The 18,074-nt window shown below is 52.8% G+C and overlaps 2 protein-coding genes across 2 annotated transcripts; both read left to right on the top strand.

Moving 5' to 3' along the window:
• Positions 1–495: 495 nt before the first annotated feature.
• PGAP6 (post-GPI attachment to proteins 6) lies at positions 496–7,856 on the top strand. Its single transcript, XM_063314633.1, has 13 exons — positions 496–703; positions 2,023–2,200; positions 2,336–2,543; positions 2,731–2,867; positions 2,984–3,246; positions 3,512–3,834; positions 3,919–4,012; positions 4,172–4,295; positions 4,458–4,594; positions 4,976–5,154; positions 5,437–5,583; positions 5,950–6,066; positions 6,327–7,856. Exons 1-13 carry the CDS (start codon positions 589–591, stop codon positions 6,621–6,623), a joined length of 2,319 nt encoding a protein of 772 aa, XP_063170703.1. The 5' UTR covers positions 496–588; the 3' UTR covers positions 6,624–7,856.
• A 6,898-nt stretch (positions 7,857–14,754) lies between these two features.
• Positions 14,755–17,447, top strand: MRPL28 (mitochondrial ribosomal protein L28). The gene is made up of 5 exons (XM_063314637.1): positions 14,755–15,063; positions 15,155–15,307; positions 15,525–15,659; positions 16,772–16,858; positions 17,151–17,447. The coding sequence occupies exons 1-5, from the start codon at positions 14,770–14,772 to the stop codon at positions 17,220–17,222; spliced, it is 741 nt and encodes a 246-aa protein (XP_063170707.1). The 5' UTR covers positions 14,755–14,769; the 3' UTR covers positions 17,223–17,447.
• Positions 17,448–18,074: the final 627 nt, after the last annotated feature.

Below are 18,074 nucleotides of genomic sequence, written 5' to 3'. Positions count from 1 at the left end.
GAGATGCACGGAAGGCCGCCCCAGCAGGGTCCCTCCTTTCCCGCTGGAGAGCGAGGACACACTCCCGCGGGGGGCTCAGAGCCACCGAGGGTGGTGCGCTCTCGCTGCGGGCCCGAGGGTAGTGGCTGGCTGCAGGGCTCCGGAGCCGGAGGGCTGCTGGTTCCCCGGGAAGGCCCGAGACGGGGGGAGGGCGAAAGCCGCCTTTCCAGCAGTGGGGCAGTCCAGGGGGCGGCTTCTCCTCCGAGCCAACTGGCCGTCGCCGCCGCCGAGGAAGCCACTCTCTCCCGCCGAGGCCGGGCGCACCGCCCGCAGCCGCGCGCTCCGGGTCACCCGCTGCCTCCGCTCCCCGAGGGCGAGGGAGGGTGGGGCCCGTTCGCCTCCGCCGCCGCCTCCCTCCCGGCCAAGCGCCGCCCGCGCCGCGCGCCCAACCGCCTTCCCCTCCTGCCCCGAGGTGTCCCTGTGACGCCACCGCTCGGCGGCCAGCCCCGGGCTCCGGAACTGGCAGGCGGCCAGCAGGCCGGTCGGGGCGATGCCGGCGGCGGCGGCGGCTCCCGGGTAGACGGGCCCCCGCGCGGCTCCCTTGCGGCGATGGCCGCCGCCTCGCTGGGGCGCCACCCTCTGCTCTTCCTGCTCCTCGCCGCCGCCGCCGCCGCCCCCTCGCCGCTCGAGAAGAAGGAGGCTGAGCGGGCCGACAGCGCCGAGGGTGAGCCGGGCGTCCTCCTGCCGCCGCGCCGGCGGTAGACCGGGGAAGCCGCGCTCCCTGCCCTTGGCCCTGCCGGCTCCCCCCCCCTCACGCCGAGGCCGGGCGCGGCCGTCCGCACGTTCTCCGGGGCGCGCGGCTTCCCCGATCCCGCCAGGCGGTGGGGGGGAGGGGGGGCGTTTGGCAGTTGCGTGGCGGGGCCTTCTTTCCCCGCCGCCCCCGCGGCTCCCCGGACCGTTGCTCGGGAGGGCGGCGGGCCAGAGGCTGGCGCTCTGCGCCGAGGGGAGAGGACCGTCCCTCGAAGGAGCCTGTGCTGCGTCCCCTCGAAGGGCGAGCGGCGCGCAGGCAGGAAATCCCACTGGCCGGGGCGTGGGGGGGCAGCAATCCCCTTGGGTCTCGCGGCCGGCAAGCAGGTGGCTCGAAAGGGCCTCATGCTGGCAGGGCTTTGTGCCATCTGGTCTGGGCTTCTGCTTCTCGGTTCTGCTGCAGCATCCAAAGCTCAGAGGGTAGCCAAGGAGGCCCGCACCCCATAGTCGACCCCCCCAACTGGGTGAGGGCGCTTGGCCTTCCTGGCTTCCGCTCCTGGGTCGAGGGTGCTGGGCCTGGTGCAGGCGGCAGGGACATTGTCCTATGGCTGCCTCAACAGGGCGCTTCCTTCCCCCTCTCCCTCCCTGCTGGCACCCAGCTCTGGACTCCCTTGACTAGCAGGTCTCTTCCTGGTGTGTCAGGACTGGGGGGTGGGTGGGCAGGAATACAGTGCCTTCCTCCAACAGTGGTCCGGCTGGCTGGCCATGCCCAGCCCCCAGGCAGCTGGAGCTCTCCCTCCCTTTCTCCGCTCCCTCCAGAAGACTGAGTCTGCCAACTTGGCCTTTTCTGGTGGCACTTGTGCCTGCAGTGCAGAGTCCGGGGCAGTGATGCCTGTAGGCTGGGTGTGCCTGCTTCCCTGCCTGCCTGCTGCTGGCTAGCCATGCTCACTGACTCCTTCCCAGCATTCTTGGGCAGTCCAGTAATTAATGGGCAGAGCTTCCTGCTGAGAGGCTGCCTGTGCAGTTGGCGGTCATTCCAAGGTCATTCCTGGGCCCAGCTAGCCAGTTTCCCTGCCCCAGGGCAGCAACGGAAATCCACCTGATACCTCCACGGGAGACAGAGACAATGGCATCTGGCCCCAGGATGATGGGATGGGACACTGGGCTGTGTTCCCCAAGGGTGGGAAATTGAGCCATGTGCTTGACCAGTGGGCCAGCCCTCTCCACTGGGACCTGTCTGCAGTCATGGCCGGGTACCTGAGGGCTCTCTAAGGGGCTGTCCCCCTTTCCTCTCAGATCCCGCGTTTGCTTCTGAGTATTTTTCACAGAGTTCGCAGACGCTGTCCTTCTACAGTTGGTATGGAAGTGCCAAACTCTTCCGCTTCCGTGTCCCGGAGGACACGGTGCTGCTGCGCTGGCTCCTGCAGGCTTCCAAAGGCAAAGGCCCTGGATGTGGCAAGACTCAGGTCACCTTGTACGTATGTTCTCCCCCACTGCTTCTGCTGTGGTGCCTCCCCATGTAGAGTACCAGCTCTGGAGGGCTCTGGGCTGCTGTTCCAGGGCGTGGGGGGGAGTGTTTGACTCCCTTCTCTCGACCTGTGTTCTCCAGCCACATCCGCTATGGTGCCCCTCCGGTCATCAACCCCCTGGGCACGCAGTTTCCCGTGAACACAAGCGTGCCTCCTTCCTTCAGCCAGACACTGACACTAGATGCTACCCTGCAGAACAGCACATTTGTCAACCTCACCAATCCGGCTGCTGGTGACTGGTTTCTCGCTGCCCACCTGCCGGCGGCCTCAAGCAAGATTGAGGTGAAGGTGAGAAGTGAGCTGGCGAGAGGGGGGTGGGATGAGGAGAAGCAGGCCTGCAGCTGTGGGACGTTTGGGGGTCCGGAGCCCAGGTCCTTGGGGATGCCGCGATCCAAGGGGGCGTCCTCTTTGCTCAGCAGGAACTGCAGGGCCTGGCGTCGAGTGGAGCAGTTTCCCTGACCAGTCTCTCCTGCAGGGCTTCTCCAGAACTTGCGCCTATACCTTCCAGCCTGACCTGTTTTTGCTGCGCCGTGTGGACGTGGTAGTCCTTGAGCCTGATGTGCCCACACAACAGGCTCTGTCCCAGGGGGCCAGAAGGCCACTTCATGCCAAGTGAGTAGAACGGCTGAGGGGGAGGCCTCCAGCTAGCCCTTCCAGCCCAAGCGGCATCTGCCGAGTTCCTTGGGCTGCCTGTCTGCATCAGAGGTTTGTCGCTGCCTCCCTTGCAGGGTCTTTGTCCCAGAGTACATCGCTGGGTTGCGCTTTGAGCTGGGGAACTGCACGGAGAATGGCTCTGCAGCGGCCTGCGCCCTCCGGGTCACACTGGGCTTGGCTGTGCTCTCTTGGTCTTCCCAGAAGGTGCTTCCCTGCCTGGAGGCTTGCAGTGTCTTCCTGACTTCCCCGCCATGGGGAAGGTGGGTTTGGATCACGGTGGAGAGCCTTGGCGGTGCTGGTGCCAGGGTTTCCTTTGAGATGACAGCGTTCTTCATAGGTGCGTGCCCCTGACAGGGGTGCTTGGAGTCACGAATGCGATTCAAGCGCAGGCTCCATCAGTGCTTGTTCGGGCCGCTTTGCTCCTGGTCTCTCTTCTCACCTGACCTGGGAGACTTGCAAGTCCTGCTTTGGGGAGGGGGAGGCCCCGTTTCCACCTGTCCCTCATACAGAGAAGTGCCTGGCTGTCAGAACGATCTCCTGCGCTACCCATTTGCCCCGCCCCATTTCTGTCGTGAAGCATGGGCTTGCTCCTCTGTTTGCAGCGTGCAAGCCGGCGGGTGCTGCCTCCTTCCTTGGCTTCTACCAGAGCTGGAAGCAGGACCAGGGGATGCCGATGCTGGGGGGCAGCCTCAACAGCACGCTGCTTGCCACGGACAGCATCCATGATGCATCTGGCCCAGGAAGCTCCTGCCTGCGTGGCCAGCCGGTGGTCCGCGAGGAGCTGGATGTTGCGTCGGTGCGCTTCCGGACCCTCGGGGATTCCACCGTGCTTGTGCGGAGCGAACTTCCCACTCTGCTCCTCTTTAACCTAAATTCGGGCATGGACAGTGGAGGGAGCCTGGTGCTGAACCTGATGCTGAATGAGGTGAGAACTGCTGCAGGGATGCTGAGGGTGACAGGTTTTGCTTGCCACCAGGGTTCAGAACTGGGGTCAGTTTTGTCATTGCAGACTTCTGTGGGCCTTGGAAATGCCACGGTGTGGGCCTGCTTGAGTTCCATGTCCCCTGCACTTTTCCTGAACGGGTCCTGGGGCTGCTGGACAGGTAGGTGGCAGGTGGAGCTGCTGGCCAGTGGTCCAGACTGTTTCCCCTTTCCTGGAGCACCCATGGGCCTGCTCCAAGGAAGCCAGTGGCTTTCACAGGAGGCGGCCAGAGTGCAGAACTAATAGCAGCTGGTCTCTTCACCTCTTCCCCCCAACCCAGCCTTCTCCCAGGGCCACCTGCTGAACATGAGCACGTCCTCCAGGGAAGCAGCCGTCATTGTCCCATACCCAGAATCTGACAACTGGTACCTGTCCCTGAAGCTGCGCTGCCCAAAGGAGTCAGAGTGAGTCCTGGGCCCCAAGTCTGGGCCAGCTCTCTGTGGCGTGGGGAGAAAACTGCCCTTCTCTGGGCGGAAGCTGGGGAGCTGGGCATTCCCAGAAGACCCAAAGTGCTGCACCTTGGGAGGCTCGCTGGGCCCATCTTCTTTCCCCTTCCCCCCGTGCAGAGACTGTGACCAAGCTCAGGGCCAGGTGTCTGTGCTTGCCTACCTCACCCCCTGCTTTGATGACTGCGGGACCTACGGACAGTGCAGCCTCATGAGGCGCCATGGCTACCTCTATGCTGGCTGCACCTGCAAGGCTGGTAAGAGACACCCTTGCCAGCGTTCCCTCTCCCCCATCCCCCCCGCTTTTTGATCTCCTGGTGGACCTACCTAAGCCCCCAGGTCTCCCAGCAGGGGCAGGTCTGCCTAAACCCACTCCTGCCAGAAAGGAGAGCTGGCCCACCAGGACCCACATCCTGCGTGGCACTGCCCACCTGCTTGGGTGCCTCTGGAATGCCACACTACTCCAAGGGCACCTTGGAAATGGACTCAAGCATGTTGTCAGGCTTGTGGCTGCGCCACTTGTGAGCACCTCTCCCCCCAGAAAACAAGGATGAAGATACAGTTGAGCTCAAGAATGCACTTTCTGCAGTGCATTGCTTTTTGCAGCCAATGTCTTCCCTGCCTTTTCCTCCTGGCAGGTTGGGCTGGCTGGAGCTGCACAGATGGAACCAAAGCCCAGTCTGAAGGCACACAGATCCTGGCCACCCTCTTGCTCACCCTCAGCAACCTGCTCTTCCTGCCTGCCATCACTGTTGCCCTTTACCACTACCACCTGGTTGAGGCCTCCGTCTACACCTTTACCATGTTCTTCTCCACAGTAGGTTCTTAGTTTTGCTGTAGTCCAATGCATGTCGCAGAGCAGTTCAGTGTTTTGCAATGGCAGGCAGGTGAGCCGCTCCCATCTCTTGGCCTGCCCGCATCAGTTAGGGTTCCTGTGTTTCTGTGCCAGGAAGGGATACAGGAGCCTTTCTGGGCTAAGCTTCTGAAGATGCAGAAAGGCTGCTGCCAGCAGCCCCTTTCTGACTGGTAGAGAGCTTGCTCTCTGAGGGATAGTTTGGCTTGTGGCATCACCTCCATCTCTTCCCTACTGTGGTTACAGTTCTACCACGCCTGTGACCAGCCTGGCATTGCTGTAATGTGCATTATGGACTACGACACATTGCAGTTCTGTGACTTTCTGGGCTCTGTCGTCTCCATCTGGGTGACCATTCTGTGCATGGCACGAGTCGAGAAGATCCTGAAATATGTATGTTTGGGGAGCCATAGGCAGACCGTAACTGAAAATTGGGAAGAAATGGGGAAGGAAACCAAATTATGGGAGGGAAGGGGTGAACTTTCCCCCTGAGCCACTGTTGCCTGGCACCCGGTGACTGCCGTGTGAGCAACCGGCACAAGCCGCGCGGGGGCAGGGGCGGGGGTGAATGATGGCTGGAAAGCTGGCCTCCCACCCTCATTTGTGCTGGGGTTCTGCTTTACGAGGCAAGCAAGGGAGGAGAGAGCGAGCAGACCCATCGGGCATCCCAGTTGCCATCAGCAACTTCCTGGAACAGCCCAGGCTCTTCTCCAACAGCAGCCCGTATCTTTGTGTCTGGGGTTTTCTCTGTTGCTGCAGGTCCTCTGTGTGCTAGGGACCCTGGTCATTGCGATGTCACTGCAGCTGGACCGCAGGGGGGTCTGGAACATGATGGGCCCCTGTGTCTTTGCCCTCACCGTCATGGCCACCATTTGGGTAGGTCACTGCTGCCCTCTTGGCTTCCTCCCCAGCCCTCCCCGCAATCAGCAAACCCCTGAGTTTGGGTGGCAGGAAGGCCACTGTCGTTTTCTCCTTAGGCATTTGACTGTGACAAATGCGATGGGCCTTTGAGTGTGCTTTGTGGAATGCGAGACATGTTAGAGCCGTTCTGCCACAGTTGGCCAAGCTCCCTGCCCAGAGCAGGCTGGGACTCCCTTGGCTGTGCTGCTCCCAGCAAGCCCACCTTCCTCCCATAGGTCTATCGTGGGGTCTCCCGGCGTCGCTGCTATCCTCCATCCTGGAAGCGCTGGGCCTTTTTCCTCTTCCCCGGGACCAGCCTAGCATTCGTGGCCATAGCAGTCTATGCCTGCCTGGAAACCACCGAGAACTACTATTACACCCACAGTATCTGGCACGTCCTGGTGGCCAGCAGCGTGGCCTTCCTCCTCCCCCCCGGAGATAAGCAGGAGGAGCCATGGTCCTGGTCCTGTAAGCTGCTGTGCCATTACCAGATCTGTAAGAACGACCGGGAAGAACTCTACGCAGTGAGTTGACCGACTGAACGAGGAGGGAGCCAATGCAGCACTTAATTTGGCAGGAGGAATGTGGCCCCTGCACATTCTTCCTGCTGCGCTGGAGGAAAATCAAGGAAGCCGAGCAATGCAATATATGACCAGGAGAGGAGGATGTCTGATGGAGCCTGTGCCTTTCTGAATCTTGGGAAATGTGGCTTAGTCTTGAGGCAGCTGCAGCAGTAATGAGCAGCAACAAGGAAATGGGTGCTTCTGCAGCCCAGAAAATGGCTTGGGGCTGAGGGAGGATGACAATTCAGGGGGCTTGTGGGCAGCAGCATCCATGGAGGGGGTGTCGATGGGCAAGATGGTGGATGCAGCATCACGATCCAAGCCCTGTCACTTTTGTCCTGCGTCTGCCACCTTGCCCCCACTGGTGTGACTCCATTGGCCCAAGAAAGCGGGCCAGGAAGGAGCTTTCAGCTCAGCAGCGTGTCAGAATGATGTGCCATCGCTTCCTGGCACACATCCCAGACCAGAAGGAGAACTGGCCAGTGTAGGACCTAGGGAAGGGGAAAGGAGGGAGGGATTGTGTCCACTGGGCAGATGCCCTTTCAAAGCTGACCTGTGACTGTCCTCTGAGTTCTTTGTGCAGGTGATCCTTTGGGTCTGTCTGTGACTCAGGATAGCTTGGCATCAGGTGCTCTGTTTCAAAAATGGCGGGCAGGCTGGCTTGTTTGAACTTGGGTGAATTGCACCTTATTCATACATTGATACTCCTGCTGTGTTCTGCCTTTCAAGAATAGACTCCCTCCCCAGGGGCAGGGTGGCGAACGTAGGAGTCCAGGACTGGGTCAAGCTTTCTCTGTGCAGCACCGGGGCCCTGGTTCCTCCAGGGAGGAGAATCAGGTTTCTGGCCCAGGCTCCAGCTGTTGGGGACATAGCCGATGCTGCGGTCAGACCCAGCTGCTCTTTTCGCCCCTGCGGAGCCAAAGGATAATCCGCCTGTCTTTACATTAACCTGCACCTAAAAGAGCCTTGATTTGGGGTTGATAGAGAATTGCTGCAGTGCATAAAGCAAACTCTAATTTAAAATGCAAACATGGATATGTTATTAATTATCTCAGGAAGAGCTCTAGCAACAGCAGTTCACAATATCCTGTTATTCATATTGCATCATGCCATCTGTGGCATTTTAAAGCTTTCTTTAATGGAACAGGTTTATTTAACTTTTATGTCTTTAATTAAAATGTATTAAATTCAATTTAAAAATGATGCTTTGGGGGTCTTGCATTGGTTAAAAAGGGAAGGGTTTGTCACTTTCTCCCAGAGTGGGTCTAGTGAACATGGTTCATCCAAGCACGCGCAAGGCTGGGGCGGCTTCCAGCTCTGGATGGACAGAGGTTGGGTGTGGGGAAGGGACACATCGTTGTGACTGCTGCCTGTTGCCAGAATGGACAGGAAACATTTGGGAGGGTGGAAGCATACTCCTTTGCAGATTGGGCCTCTAGGTACGTTTTCCTGCCCACCACAGCTTGAAAGTTCTCTTGCGCTGCCAATGGGGGGAGGACGCGGCCACCTGCAGTTCGGACAGAACTTCTGGCAAGTGGTGACCAAACACCTCAGGAGTCTGGATGGGGTATTCGTGGGCTAAAGGCCAGCTGTTTCAGAGGACAATGGTGGATATAGACCAGGGTTTCTCAACCAGGGTTCTGTGGAACCATTGGGTTCCATGAGAGGTCCCTATGAGTTCCCTGGGAGATCACGGTTTATTTAGAAAATTATTTCAAATCCAGGCAACTTCACATTAAAGAGGTAAGTTTCACTCTTTTAGTTTAGGAACACTGTTAGTGCATATATACAGGCCTACACATGAAAGGAATATGTATCAATAGGTGGAACTAAGTGGTAGAGTCAGGAGGACAAAGTTGGTAACAGAGGAAGGACTGAGATTGAGGAAGCACACCCTCTGCAGGGAAGTACGGCCGTTGGCCCTGGAACTAGTTCGTTTTATTCAACAAGTAGAACAGGAGGCTGTATGTGGGAGTTGTTAGCTAATAAAGACAGTATAAATGAACCTCCAACTCATTAGAAGAAACATGGTGTCAGAAGTTAACAACTGAACCCACTTTGGAGGATTAGCACAGCAGCAAGCACCAAACAAAGAAACAACTTCTGGAAGCATGGAGCGTGCCTTGAAGCCCCCTGCGCCACTGGATTTCAGTGTTCCCAACCTTGCTCAGGCGTGGCAGCATTGGAAAGAGGAGTTAGCACTGTACTGGGACCTTGCCTTTACAGATGAATATGAGAGGGAGGTAAAAGTCCTACGTTATTTGATTGGCAAAAAAGGGTAGGATTTGGTCCTACTAGCCTGTTGCAGCAGCTCTTCCAGAGTCTGGAGGACTACTGCATACCCAAACAAAATGAAATGATGGAACGCTACCAGTTCTTGATGAGACAGCAGGGTACTGAGGAAAGGCTAGATGCCTATGTTACTACAGTAAGGACTCTGGCGGCAACCTGTAATTTTGGGGTGATTAGAGACTCCCTTGCCAGAGACAGAAGTGTCTGTGGGACTACGGATTCACATCTCTGGGAAAGGCTGTTGCGGGACCCTGATCTGACATTGGCTCAGTGTTTGGAACTGGGGAGAGCAGCAGAAGCAGCAAAGGACAGGCTCAGGACACTAGAAGGCACACAGGAGGTACAAGTGCATGTGGTCCAACACCAGTCCAGCCCATGCAAGGAGCACGACAGTCAACATCGGGGCCAATTACCGAGGATCCAATGCATATACTTTGGAAAACGCCATGGAAAAAAAAAAGAATGATGCCCAGCATATGGACAGAAATGCAAAGGATGTAGCAAATATAATCACTTCCAAAGCCAGTGCAAGGGGGTGAAGAGACTGTATAGACTGGTGGTGAGAACAATAAAGGATGATGGGGTTAAGACAGAGGACTATGAGGATGTCCTAACCCTCAGTTTAGGACCTGTGGAACTGTCATGAGTAAGGATGGCGAGCAGGGGGCTCCCATCCAGACTGTTAAGCGCATGTGTAGCACTGAGGAATTAGGTAGCCATTCAAAGAGACACAGATCAGGACCGCCTTAACCTTTGGGGTTTATATGGCTGGGTTTTTCCCACGCTTCTTCAGTTTGTTAGGATTCCTGTTATGTACAAGCAATAAAACATTAGAGACCAGTTCCTTGTCTCAGCGTGTTTCCTGGCAGTTAGGACAGGAACAGAATGTCCACATGGTGGGGAATATTGGGACAAAAGAAACATACCCCACTGCCTTGTTTGCTACAATGCTGTTAGGCAAACACCCTGTTTGTTTCCAACTGGACTGTGGGGCCACCTGCAATGTGTTGCCACTAGCCATGGTGGATAGTAAGACAGACATCGAACCATGTGGCCAATCACTCATTATGTGTAACAAGAGTACCCTGAAGCCTGTGGGGAAATGTAGGCTAAAGATCTGCAATCCAAAGAACAATAAACTCTATTGCCTGGAATTCATCATTATCCAGGGAGAAGGCCACAGACCACTGCTGGGAAGTAAAGCAGTTCAGGCCATGCAGCTGATTCAGGTGTGCCATGACAATATCCTGCAGGCAGTGGAAACCAGAGATGAAAACCGGCCCAGAGTGGACTATGGAAACTATACTAAAGGAGTATAGAGATGTTTTTGAAGGTGAAGGACAGTTGGCAGGAACTCAGACTGGAGGTGGCCCCAGTATACAGCCAGTAAAGAACCCCACTAGGAGAGTACCTAGAGCACTAATAGAACCACTGAAGAAGGAACTGGCAAGTCTCTTCAGGCGAAAGGCATAATCGCACCGGTAGATACCAGCACAGATTGGATTAGCAGTTTGGTCGTCTGGAAGCAGTCTGGAAAACTGCACATTTGTATTGATTAGTATGTCTAATCATACTTGGTCAATAAAGTATTCTATTCTATTACTCAGACAGCTGACACACAAGGAAACAGTATGGGAATGGTCAAGAGAGTCATCAGCAGGCATTCAGTAAGATAAAGGACAAAAAATAACTAAGACACCTGCGCTAAAATACTACAGCCCAGGTGAACCTTTGGTTTTACAGTGTGACGCCTCAGAAAGACTACTACTACTACAACTACAGAACCAACAACCAACTGCTTTTGCTAGTAGAGCATTGTCAGAAGCTGAGAAAGGGTATGCCCAAATTGAAAAAGAACTGTTGGTGGTGCTTTTTGGGGTGGATTGCTGTCATCAGCTTACTTTTGGACAGACAGTGCAGGTCCAATTGGATCATAAGCTACTAGAAACCATTGTGCGAAAACCCTTGCTGAGCGCTCCAAAAAGACTCCAGAGAATGCTAATGAGACTTCAAAATTATGATGTGCGCATCCAGTATTTTCCAGGTTCCCAACTCATAGTGGCAGATACCTTGAGTAGAGCATACTTACCAGAGCCGAGTGAAGAGGGCTTGGTAGAATCAATAAATAGGCTGCAGTATCTACCCATTTCACAGCCACACCTACAAGTACTACAGGAAAGCACAGCCCAGGACGTGGAGCTGCAGACAGTTAAACAAATTGTCCTTGCTGGCTGGCCTGAGAACAAGCATCAATTGCCAGTGGAAGCTACCCCATATTACTCCATGAGGAAGGAGCTCAATGTACAAGATGGCATCCTCTTTAGAGGAAGCTGAGCTATCATCCCAGCGGCTATGCGGATAGACATTATGAAGAGAATACATTCATCACACATGGGAATAAAGAGTTGCCTGAGGAGGGCATGAGAATGCGTATAGTGGCCTGGTATGAATGGGCGTCAGTGAACTGAAATGGACTGGAATGGGCCACTTCACATCCAATGACCACCAGATCTACTACTGTGGACAAGAGGACCACAGAAGAAATGGAGTAGCCTTCATAATTAATAGTAAAGTGGCTAAAGCAGTGCTTGGATACAACCCAAAAAACGACAGAATGATCTCAGTGCGAATTCAGGGCAAGCCATCTAACATCACAGTGATCCAAATATACGCCCCAACCACAAATGCTGAAGAAGCTGAAGTAGAGCAGTTCTATGAGGATCTGCAGCACCTACTGGACAACACGCCTAAAAGAGATGTTATTTTCATCACAGGAGACTGGAATGCTAAGGTGGGCAGTCAAATGACACCTGGAATTACAGGTAAGTATGGCCTGGGAGAACAAAATGAAGCAGGACATAGGCTGATAGAATTTTGCCAAGACAACTCACTCTGCATAACAAACACTCTCTTCCAACAACCTAAGAGACGGCTTGATACATGGACTTCACCAGATGGACAACACCGAAATCAGATTGATTACATCCTTTGCAGCCAAAGGTGGCGGACATCTGTACAGTCGGTAAAAACAAGGCCTGGAGCTGACTGTAGTTCAGATCACGAACTTCTTCTTGCACAATTTAGGATCAGACTAAAGAGATTAGGGAAGACCCACAGATCAGCTAGATATGAGCTCACTAATATTCCTAAGGAATATGCAGTGGAGGTGAAGAATCGATTTAAGGGACTGGACTTAGTAGATAGGGTCCCGGAAGAACTCTGGACAGAAGTTGGCAGCATTGTTCAGGAGGCGGCAACAAAATACATCCCAAAGAAAGAGAAAACCAAGAAGGCAAAATGGCTGTCTGCTGAGACACTAGAAGTAGCCCAAGAAAGAAGGAAAGCAAAAGGCAACAGCGATAGGGGGAGATATGCCCAATTAAATGCAAAATTCCAGAGGTTAGCCAGAAGAGATAAGGAATTATTTTTAAACAAGCAATGCGCGGAAGTGGAAGAAGACAATAGAATAGGAAGGACAAGAGACCTCTTCCAGAAAATTAGAAACATTGGAGGTAAATTCCAGGCAAAAATGGGTATGATCAAAAACAAAGATGGCAAGGACCTAACAGAAGCAGAAGAGATCAAGAAAAGGTGGCAAGAATATACAGAAGACCTGTATAGGAAGGATAACAATATCGGGGATAGCTTTGACGGTGTGGTCAGTGAGCTAGAGCCAGACATCCTGAAGAGTGAGGTTGAGTGGGCCTTAAGAAGCATTGCTAATAATAAGGCAGCAGGAGACGACGGCATCCCAGCTGAACTGTTCAAAATCTTGCAAGATGATGCTGTCAAGGTAATGCATGCTATATGCCAGCAAATTTGGAAAACACAAGAATGGCCATCAGATTGGAAAAAATCAACTTATATCCCCATACCAAAAAAGGGAAACACTAAAGAGTGTTCAAACTATCGAACAGTGGCACTCATTTCACATGCCAGTAAGGTAATGCTCAAGATCCTGCAAGGTAGACTTCAGCAGTTCATGGAGCGAGAATTGCCAGATGTACAAGCTGGGTTTAGAAAAGGCAGAGGAACTAGGGACCAAATTGCCAATATCCGCTGGATAATGGAAAAAGCCAGGGAGTTTCAGAAAAACACCTATTTCTGTTTTATTGACTATTCTAAAGCCTTTGACTGTGTGGACCATAACAAATTGTGGCAAGTTCTTAGTGGTATGGGGATACCAAGTCATCTTGTATGCCTCCTGAAGAATCTGTATAACAACCAAGTAGCAACAGTAAGAACAGACCACGGAACAATGGACTGGTTTAAGATTGGGAAAGGAGTACGGCAGGGCTGTATACTCTCACCCTACCTATTCAACTTGTATGCAGAACACATCATGCGACATGCTGGGCTTGAGGAATCCAAGGCTGGAGTTAAAATCTCTGGAAGAAACATTAACAATCTCAGATATGCAGATGATACCACTTTGATGGCTGAAAGTGAAGAGGAACTGAGGAGCCTTATGATGAAGGTGAAAGAAGAAAGTGCAAAAGCTGGTTTGCAGCTAAACCTCAAAAAACCAAGATTATGGCAACCAGCTTGATTGATAACTGGCAAATAGAGGGAGAAAATGTAGAAGCAGTGAAAGACTTTGTATTCCTAGGTGCAAAGATTACTGCAGATGCTGACTGCAGTCAGGAAATCAGAAGACGCTTAATCCTTGGGAGAAGAGCAATGACAAATCTCGATAAAATAGTTAAGAGCAGAGACATCACACTGACAACAAAGGCCCGCATAGTTAAAGCAATGGTGTTCCCTGTAGTAACATATGGCTGCGAGAGCTGGACCATAAGGAAGGCTGAGCAAAGGAAGATCAATGCTTTTGAACTGTGGTGTTGGAGGAAAATTCTGAGAGTGCCTTGGACTGCAAGAAGATCCAACCAGTCCATCCTCCAGGAAATCAAGCCAGACTGCTCACTTGAGGGAATGATATTCAAGGCAAAACTGAAATACTTTGGCCACATAATGAGAAGACAGGACACCCTGGAGAAGATGCTGATGCTAGGGAGAGTGGAAGGCAAAAGGAAGAGGGGCCGACCAAGGGCAAGATGGATGGATGATATTCTAGAGGTGACGGACTCGTCCCTGGGGGAGCTGGGGGTGTTGACGACCGACAGGAAGCTCTGGCGTGGGCTGGTCCATGAAGTCACGAAGAGTCGGAAGCGACTAAACGAATAAACAACAACATGAATGATTAGCTCAAACCCTACATGGCGCAATGTGAGATTTGCAGCTCCCTAGGAGACAGACAGCAAAAGGAAACACTGCACCCACATGAGGTACTGAGTCGACTGTGGGAAAAAGTAGGGGTAGACCTATTCAAGCTGCAAGAGAAGGACTACCTCATAACATTGGACTATTATTCCAACTCCAGGGAGAAAGACCCTGTGCCAGACACCAGGTCTCCGACAATTATCAGAATGCTAAAGGGCCACTTTGCTATTTATTTATTTAAATTTTCCCCGCCTTTATTATTTTTATAAATAACTCAAGGCAGCGAACATATTTAATTATTATAGGTCACTCATTATTATTAGAAGAGACTTTGAAACAGAATATAATAATTTTGTAATAACTTCTGGCCTATCTTTATGCCTGAAAGTGCAGGGCTTCCTCGAGGCCTGGAAAATATTTCAAGGGGTCCTCCAGCGTCAAAGAGTTGAGAAAGGCTGATATAGACGCTCCTCGTCCCGGAAGTGAAACAGACTACCCACCTCTTCCCTTTTTCGAGTCTACGTTCCGTATGGGGCGGTGCCAATGAGACGCAAGCGGAAGCCGCGGGAGCGCCGGGGCGGCTTCCGGCGTGTCCCCGCACGCGATGCCCCTGCACAAGGTGCCGCCGCGGCTGTGGGAGTCGCTGCGCTTGCAGCGCGGCATCTTCGCCCGGCTGCCGTCCCACTACTTGCGGGCCCTGCGCGAGGGCGCCGCCGCGCCGACCCCCGCCGTCCACTGGAGACCGCCCGCTGGCGATTACGCGCGCCGCCCGGGCACCTTCGAGGGCGTGCGGCAGCAGGCAGTGCCCGTGCCGGTCTACTACCCGCCCGAGAGCCAGGAGGGGCTGTGGGGCGGCGAGGGTTGGGTGGTGGGCTACCGCTACGCCCACGACGAGAAGGTGGGTGTGCGCTCGCTCGCTCGCTCTTCCGCTGGGGGGGGACCCTCCGCGCTTGCCGCCCGGCTCCATTCCCCTTCCTTGGTGCCTGCAGCTCTCCCGGCGGGTGAAGAAGGTCTGGAAGCCGCAGATTTTCTACCGCGAATTCTACAGCGAGATCCTGAACAAGACATTGCGAACTGCCGTCACCGTGAGGACGCTGGACCAGATCGACAAAGCTTTTGGCTTTGACTTCTATATCTTAAAGGTTTGCGGTATCTTTTGTACCGGATTTCTGCGAGTCTTGGAGAACCGAGACTCACCTTCCCATCTCTGGTCAGTGCGTGACGGCAGTGACCTTAAACCATGCCGGGACTCCTTTGGCTGATGCAGTCCTCTTCAAGCTGGCGTTGTGTTTGTACTGGCCTTTGGGCCACCTGTAACACATAACGTTGCCTGTGGCATTTCACCCCTTCCCTTTACAGACCCCGAAGTCTGAACTGTGTTCCAAGTTGGGGATGGACCTGAAGCGCACCTTGCTTTTGAGACTGGCACGCCACGACCCTTCTCTCTACCCAGATGATCCAGCCAAGAGAGAGGCCGTTTATAACAAATACAAGGTGACTCTCTCTCCTTTGCCAAGAGGGTCTAGGAAGACCTAGAGGTGGTTTCTCACTGCAGGATACTTTCTGTGCTTTCACCATGTTCTTGGAGAAGGTATGGTGTAAGAGAGAGGGAAGTGCTATCTTTGTCCTTTTGGGCTACAGTTACGGCCCTCTCGGAAAAGACCTTCCATTCCAATAGTCTATTCTATTGACAGGTAGCGTTCCTGCTAGAAATTAATAGCAGGAAATATTTCCTCAAACATTTTCCCGATCTGCATCTTTGCAGTTTCCCTTTCCTTACTGGTTTTAGCCCTGGCCTTTTTGGCGGTCCTTTTTCATATATTGCTTCTGCTAAGAACTTACTCTGTGGCATTAGGCCAGCCACACATTCTTTGACTCGGTCTTTCTGTGTTTTGGATACATGGCACTGACTTACATTTTAGTACAATTGGGGAGACTTTGATCTGTCACATATTGCTGAAATTTGATTCCCAGCTGCCCCAGCCAGTACAAGTGGCAAGAGGGATGCTGGGAATTTTAGATAAGCAACAACTAGAGAACAGCAGCTTCTCCAGGCTAGCTGTTCAGAGGTTTTTGTGCAAAGGTTGCGATCGGTAAATGCATTATTATTTCTCCATCTGTTGCTTGACTGCCAAGGACTGAATGGACAGTCTATTTCTGTTAAGGGTTGGACATACTGAAGAGCACACTTTGGGTTATGTTATCCAGGGGGTCATCCATGTCATGACTGCATTGAACAGCTTCTATTCTTAGAAAAATAACCTGAGCTGTTGGTTGCAGAAGCATTTAAATGCATGGATCCATCTTCTCCACATGAAGGGAGAAGCTGTTTTGGAACCGGTCGGACGCTTTACCGCCTGTCCATTAAATCTCTGTAGTGGTAGAATTGCTGAGCATGTTAAACTGAGGTTCTACTCTTGGGCTTTAGGTAGGACTGGGACTCCTGTCTGTACCCATGAGCATTTTCTGTTAATCAGTTTAAGCTTTGGTCAGTGAAGTGGAATTATCTATCAGCTATAGTATGAGACGTTTTTCCATAATCATAGTTATTTGGTTTCTCAGTAAGTTTGTATGCTGCAGTTTAACAAACTTAACTTTGTACACAGGAGTTTGTGATTCCAGAAGAGGAGGCTGAATGGATTGGACTGAGTCTGGAGGAAGCTGTAGAAAAGCAGAGGGTCCTGGAGAAGAGGGTATGTGGCTTAGGCACCTTGTGGGAGCATTTATCTGTGGGGTTAGTGGGCCAGTCCTTGCAATCTCTTGGTTGTGGAGTATCTGTCTAGAATACCTACCTACCAATCTATAATCAGTTGCATCCCTGATTGCATTTCTTTCCATTGGTTCAGTTTATCTTTTGGGACCTTGTGAATGAGCACTGGCAGGAGCCCCTCTGTAAGGCTGAGGTCAGGCCTCATGAGGTGCTGTTTGTTGAAGCCAAGGGCTGTTGTAAGACTGTGATCCTCCGTGTCTGGGTCTCTTCCCTAGGAGCCTGTTCCCCTGTTCCAAGTTTATGCAGAAGAACTCGTCCAGCACCTCCAAAAACAGCAGAAGTTTTAACAGGGAACTTGGGCTTTGAGAACTTTCTGCTCTGTTTGGTTTATCTCACGCCTATCAAAGAAGAGGACTGGATACCCAGAAGCCTTTTGAGGCCCACTGGAGAAATGGGCTGACAAAGGTCTCTGTCGACGTTTGGCATGTGGGAGAGTCAGCCATTTTGGACTGCATCATCCCCTTCGTTCAGAATGTTCATTATTCAGCACCAATAAAGGGAGGAGTTTTTGATCTCCTGCTGAGATTGCGTTTTTGTCTTCATCTGTGGAGACCATGTGCCTGCAACTAGCTTTGGCACCTTAGATGTTAGCCTGCACGCTTGTGAAGTGCATAACTAACACCATGCTCCCTCAGTAGCAGTCTTTCTAAGAAACTGGGGATGGGAACTAGTGGCTTCCTTGGGCATGTCATTGTCCTGCCCTTTAGCCAGAGAGCAGGTGTTTGCATTATGGAATAAAATAAACAACATCGTTGCTACTGAGGGCAAACACACCACTCTCTTTTATGAGTAGTTTCTGTCTCTGCAAGATACTTAAAACAGGGCAGCAAAAGGAAAAGAGGAATTGTCTCTCCTACTGAAAGGGCACAGTTACCTGTTTGTTTATATAGCCACTAATCCACCAGTGGAACTCTGGGCAACAAACAAAAAAGTGAAAATGTAACAACGGGCTAGAAACCAGGAGACTGTGAGTTCTAGTCCTGCCTTAGGCATGAAAGCTGGCTGGGTGCCCTTGGGCCAGTTACTCACTCAGCCCAACCCACCCCACAGGGTTGTTGTTGTGGGGAAAATAGGAGGAGGAAGGAGTATTAGGTATGTTCCCCACCTTGAGTAGTTTATAAAAAAATGGCAGGATAGAA

The sequence above is a fragment of the Candoia aspera genome, chromosome 14 (assembly GCF_035149785.1).
Source record: "Candoia aspera isolate rCanAsp1 chromosome 14, rCanAsp1.hap2, whole genome shotgun sequence".
Lineage (NCBI taxonomy): Eukaryota > Metazoa > Chordata > Lepidosauria > Squamata > Boidae > Candoia > Candoia aspera.
The sequence above is the reverse complement of the archived record's forward strand: the minus strand, read 5'-3'. Positions and strand labels throughout refer to the sequence as shown.